This window comes from Pristiophorus japonicus, chromosome 2, assembly GCF_044704955.1.
Source record: "Pristiophorus japonicus isolate sPriJap1 chromosome 2, sPriJap1.hap1, whole genome shotgun sequence".
Classification (NCBI taxonomy): domain Eukaryota; kingdom Metazoa; phylum Chordata; class Chondrichthyes; family Pristiophoridae; genus Pristiophorus; species Pristiophorus japonicus.
In genome coordinates, this window is record NC_091978.1 from 105,505,858 (window position 1) to 105,511,857 (window position 6,000).

Consider the following 6,000-nt stretch of genomic DNA (forward strand, 5'->3'; position numbering starts at 1 on the left):
CCATTTTAAAAAGCATCTTGAGAAATGTGGGAAATCAGCCACTTGGTAACTGTACCAATAGTTAGTCATATGACTGGAAGAGGCATTCCATGTTTAGGTTGTCTCACAATTTAAGTAATAAATTACAACTGCAATTGAGTCTTATAACAAAACTTTCGCTAATTATCATGTATATTGGAATTATAATAAATTCAACTGGAGGTATTTCTGACTCATTATTATCTAACATCGTTGAAGATAAAAAAAACATACAAGTTGCACCTTTCCTCAAAAAGGCAATCAGTCCGATAATATAATTAAAGAGCTAATTTGTTGCTTATTTCAAATAAAAGTAGCCCCAAGCACATCATTCAGGTTTGAGAAATGGTACCAGCATCATAGGTTAGAAACCATAATAAGGGATCAATTTGGAAGGATGGCATTGGGCCGACAAAGCTTTGTTCCCTTGTAAATTACATAGCATTAAGACAACATCTTAATGACACTATACTTGTGTTAAAATAACCATCCTAGCCAATAATTATGATAATATCTTAATGTCACATAGTCACACATCACTCCAGAACCCATCATTTTTTCTCATTTGCTTTCTTATGTTGCCAGTGATATTAAAGGTCATGAACTGAAAATCTCTTTCCAGGTTACGTCAAAAGTTTTAAAATTCAGAAATTAAAGATAATGGGCCAGGATTTGCGGCCTCGCTGGGTCCGTACGAAGTTCGCATGTATCCAGCGAGAGCTGGTTCTTGGCTCGCGTAGCGCATGCACTGAAAATCAGCTTTTCTGATCTGTCAAGATTTCTCCGTACAGATCCTGTGCATCACTGGGGGAAAGGACATCCGTGCGGGAGAGATTGGGCTATTTGCCCAACTCATGCCCAGCGAATGTCCTTCAAACTTTTACGCCTGGTAAAATCAGGCATAAAGCCTACTTTTACCAGCGTAACACTTTAAAACATATAAAAATTTGATTTAAACATTCATTTTTACATTAAAAATCCTGTCCATTAAGGTAGGTTTATTGTTAGCCCTATTAAAACACATTAAAAAATAATTCCCCCCCAAAAAACTTTTTTTCTAAAACATTTAATTACATTTAATTTCAATTAATTTTAAATCTGTGAGGTGTTTTATTTATTCATTATGCTATGTTTCAGTGTTTTAGGGGTTTTTCTTATTGATAGTAATGGGAAGTCGTACAAACAGAGTTCCCATTTTTATCAATGAGAATACTAGATAATGATTGGTGGTCCAAGTCCACGTGACTCCAACAGCACGTATGTACATGAAGGACATCTCCCTGCGCGCTGCGCAGCGAATCTGGGCCTCCGACCAGAATCCTACGTTCCTCTGGGACCACCAGGTACTTTTGTAGATTTCTTTTCGGGTCGGAGGCGTTCGTACGAAGGAAGCCTCCGACCGCAATTGTCCCCCCATTCAATCCCTCATAATTTCACTTAAAATGACTCTCAATTGACACTATTTTCTGTGTTTCTTTTATCCTGGTCCTTGCCCAGGATTGAAATGATATATTTTCTAAACACCTCACTACAACTTTATTGGAATCTTTGAGGAAAATATTCCAAACTTGAAACATTAATGATCCTTGAAGTACAGCAGATTCAAATTGGGTGCAACACGTTTGTTTTGCCTTCCAAGATAATCACAAATGCAGTTAGATTCCATTCTAACATTTTTGTTTAATTTACTATGAAAGAGATGCCCATTAACTGAAAACTGATATTAATTTAAATTCTAATATATTTTCTATACCCCAGTGGCCACTGTTGCATAACTGATTATAAGCGTATGATTACAAGCCTAGGAAACCACAAACTAAATATGATTGAAGAGGCAGCTTATTCAGACTCAAGAGTCATAAATTCATGGAGCAAATTGCCACCAAGTGTGGCGAGTGCTGGGTCTGCTGAATCACTGACAAAAGGAATAGACACGTTTTTGATTAGGGAGCGGAAGGTACAGACTTACTGTTGTCACAGGAAACAAATAAAATAGCCTGTCAGCGACACAAGCACAGAATGCTGGCAAACTCTGAAATGAGCTGGATAGACTGAATGGCCTTTTCACATTTCCCAGTCTTAATATGTTCCTGCTGTTGAACAACAGGAACAGAAACAATATTTAATAACCTTGAAAGTTACTGTGGTATAGATTTTCATTCAGATTAATTCCGTTCATTGGTTAAAAGTGATTATTAGTTAAAAAATAAATGATCACTTCGTCTATTTTGCATTTTATTCTGATAAAGCAAGACCCAAAAGTGAAAGATTAATCTATCTCGTTCAGATGCTGTTTGACCTACTGTGCGTTTTCAGAATTTTCTTTCTCTATACTGTGTTTAAACTGAAAATATATTTTAAGATGCAGTTTCATTAATAAGTAATCGTACATTTTTCCTCCACTCCTTTATTTATTATGCAATAGTGATTGTATACTTAAGAGATTCCAGAACACAGAAACAAGACTTGTGCATTTTGGACACTATGAAACAATAAATGGGGCCAAAGAGACCACAATTAATCTAATCTGGTCTCATGGTAAATGTTACTCTTGCGAAGGAGAGGAAAGATGCCAAAACATTGACACTGATAACGTCAGATGTTATGTTGAAATAAAAAATAAATCTTCCATTTAACTAACTAAATGCCACATTTTTTCTTCAAGTTTTTAAGATACTCGACTTTAAGCTAAATCATTGTTTAATACAAGACTCACGCAGAAGGAAAACATGACGATTTTGAAAGGATTTATTCTTCAAATAAACTGAAATGTACTGTATTTGCATTGGCATATATTTTTCTGATGTAATGTTTAGAAGCTTAAAATGCTACAAAGTAATATGACAAGAACTCATAAAATTATAGAATACCATAAAAGATCCAAAGTGCCACATATGTTACTGACGATACAGACATGGAATAGTATCGAGTTACCAGCAAGAAGGCATCGGAGAAGACAAATAGTAATGTCTTAACTTTGCTTCTTAAACTGCAATCACTCAAAGCAACATGCAGGAAAAGAAATCAAAAACAGAACCAGGCACTTTTTTTAAACTTGTAAAAGACTCAATCAATGTCCTTAACTTTATATAAAATGGCTTCAATGGTACTCAGTAATTATTTTAAGGCTTTGGTAGCAATTTAGAGATTCCTTGGATAATATTAACTGCTATAAAAGAAAATAATTACGCAACAATCATCCCAGCAATTATACAAGAACTACTAATAACAGGCAACCATTCATGGTTTAAAGCTCCTGCTTCAAGCATGCAAGAAGTCTGTATTTATGAAATAATGTGTTCTTGCTAAAAAAATAAAAATTAGCTGTTTCATTTAAAATAAATAAAACTAAAGTAAATATTTTATTGTCTAACATTTGGAAGAAATGGAATGAGGATTCCATACTCACTGAAGGGGCAGTTTTCCTTCTTTGTTCCGCCGACCTTGCCATTCCTATCGATCTTGAGAAAGTACTTGGTGAAAGAGAAGAGTTTCCTCCATCGCACATCTCCTTCCAGGTATTTGTAGCTGCGCACATGCCTTCCCAGGCTGGATGAAGAGCTTGTGATATTTGGAGACAACATATCTCTGCTGATGTCATTGCAGGCAACAGACGAAGAACAAATGAGGAAGAGGAGAAAGACATAAGCCAGGTGTGTAAAGGCTGAGGCACCCTTTGTCAGTATCCATTTCCACATTGTACTGAAGCTCTTGGCACTAGAAAAAGTCTCATAAAAAGAAACATGCTGGAATGCCAAGGACACTTATGCGGCAGGTTGAGAGTTTGTTGCAGGTCTTCTCTGTCTGACCCCTGTTATCCTTTGAATGAAGTTCATCAATATCCATAGCTCAGGTGATAAATCATCTCCTGTGTGGGATCTCTTTTGCCACCTTCCACGTTTTGCAGAATTACTGTGCTCCTCAAGTATTCCTTCAGTGTGTTCTCTTTATTCGTTTGGTCACATAAGGATATTTTTGTGAATGCCCTGTTCTGAGAACTGGTTGATAACGTAACTCCACAAAGATGTACGATGTGCTGCAGCGACCTCACTTTGTCTTGGCTATGGCACACAAAGCTGGTTTGAATCTGTTGAAGACACCCGACAGCTCAAGGGAAGCTGGTGGCTTTGAAGAGACAGAAGTGTTTTGCCTCGAAGTAAATAGGTCAAAGCCTGGTGAAAAATGTCAGTGATTACCACACTGAGGTGGGATGTGCTTACCGCAGTGGTCAGCCTGTTATGGATCAGGCAGCAGTGGACATCTGAAACCATGTACTGGAAGAAAATTCCTTCTGAGGGAACTATGCAGATCACTGATTGTAAGCCTTCTGGAGCTTTCAGTCTTGCTAATTGCCGTTACTGTTCCTCTTTCCTCTGAAAGCCGGCCACCAGCATGGGTTGTATAGTCATGCTTTACTAATCTCACTCTCTTCCGGGCTGAACCCAACTCCCTCTAGGGAGCCCCTTTGGACTTGCTTTCCAGCGTGGGCTTTTTTGGCAGCGAAGTACTTGAGAGCCACCTGGAGCTTGCTGCTTTCTGACTGTTCCTGCACATGTGAAGGAGACCAGTCTGCAGAGTCCTGCAAGCCAGATTATATACTGGTCAGGAAGAGCAGAAAGACACAATTAGTTTCTTTTTTAACCTTTGCCAGCTTTGAAGGAGGTCCTAATTTAATGAATCATCTGCTCTTTGCTTCCGTAGAAGAAACAAAGTATTCACACTTCTAGTCACTACTTTTTTCTTTTTTAACCATGTAAGGTTTCCTGTCTGTTTAAGAGCTTCTTATGCTCACAGGATTAAAGAAACCTCTGTAAACAGTTTGTAATTGCTAACATGAGTCATTCTCTAAGTTACGTATTCTCTTCAAAGCTCATGCATTTTGTATTATTACAAATGTTTTAATCATAAAACACAAGTCTGTCTCTTTTGTGTTTAACAAACTGCAAAACATGTAGAGAACACATTTTTCTAAGGCACCTTGTGATGCTGTCTGTATTATAGATCTCAATACACATTTATGAGTCATTCAAAAATTCTCGACTTATTTTCTCCTTTTTCTTTCAATCCCATCTACTGCACCAGTATCGCAGCGTCCCTCAGTGTCCGACTGCATTGTATTATTGGGTCACCTACTGGATTAACTTGAGAAAGCCTGAGAAAAGTTCCAGAGTAAAGATGCACTATGTAACGGAATTCAATCTCTCCCAATAGATTCAAGTCACTAACATAAATGTATGAATGTAGATTATATCTCTGTAATGAGGCCCGATTCATACTCAGTTACTTCAAAGGACTGAAATTCTACCTCCCTCTTAGTGGCAACAATCAGACCTTAATAGACTCCATTATTAATTGTTTCTCTGTCCTATTTGAAAAAGGATTGTCCCTAATACAAAGTTTCAAAGTTAAGGTTTGAGTTTAAATTTATCTTATTTTGCTTTTAAAATGCACTACATTTTTTAAGTTGATCCTTTACAGATAACCATTGTGATGAATGTTCAGTTTATTTGATCAGGTAATAATTAAGACAGTACCCTAGTATTCTATACATCAGTGTCAGCTTTTTTAAGTCTATATATATAAATATAAAACTGTCTATGATCTGATTAGTAAGACACAGATCTTTCATTGTTGTTTTGTGCTGTGATTGAATAGGAAAGGTGGTTTCAATTCAGGGCAGAGGTGGCCGCACACCCTTCAGTGAGAAAGACAGTCATAAGAGACAGAAGAGGAGACTGAAAGCTCCAGCAGGGAGGCCTCTGAATCTGTCACTCTGTTATCAAAGCTCAGACAATAACATTCTTCACTAAACCACACTGATTGAAATTAACTCTCTGTGAACTACCAGACAGTTCCCACCTTGACCACTGAGCAAGACAATCAGCCACAGCTATGTAATTAGATAACAGAGAATTGCTTCCCAGTTTAGTCCATTTAAAGATCCCCAATGCCTTATAAAAACTTTCATAGTTGTGACTTAAG

At 37.2% G+C, this 6,000-nt stretch overlaps 1 protein-coding gene across 1 annotated transcript in view; it reads right to left on the reverse strand.

Annotated features, from left to right (window-relative positions):
* The window catches only part of fgf10a (fibroblast growth factor 10a), a 157,836-nt gene extending 154,034 nt beyond the window's left edge, over nt 1-3,802 (reverse strand). The window contains exon 1 of the mRNA XM_070862511.1: nt 3,428-3,802. Within this exon, the coding sequence (XP_070718612.1) occupies nt 3,428-3,716 (289 nt within the window). The 5' untranslated portion in view covers nt 3,717-3,802. The remainder of the gene's footprint in view (nt 1-3,427) is intronic.
* Nucleotides 3,803-6,000: the final 2,198 nt, after the last annotated feature.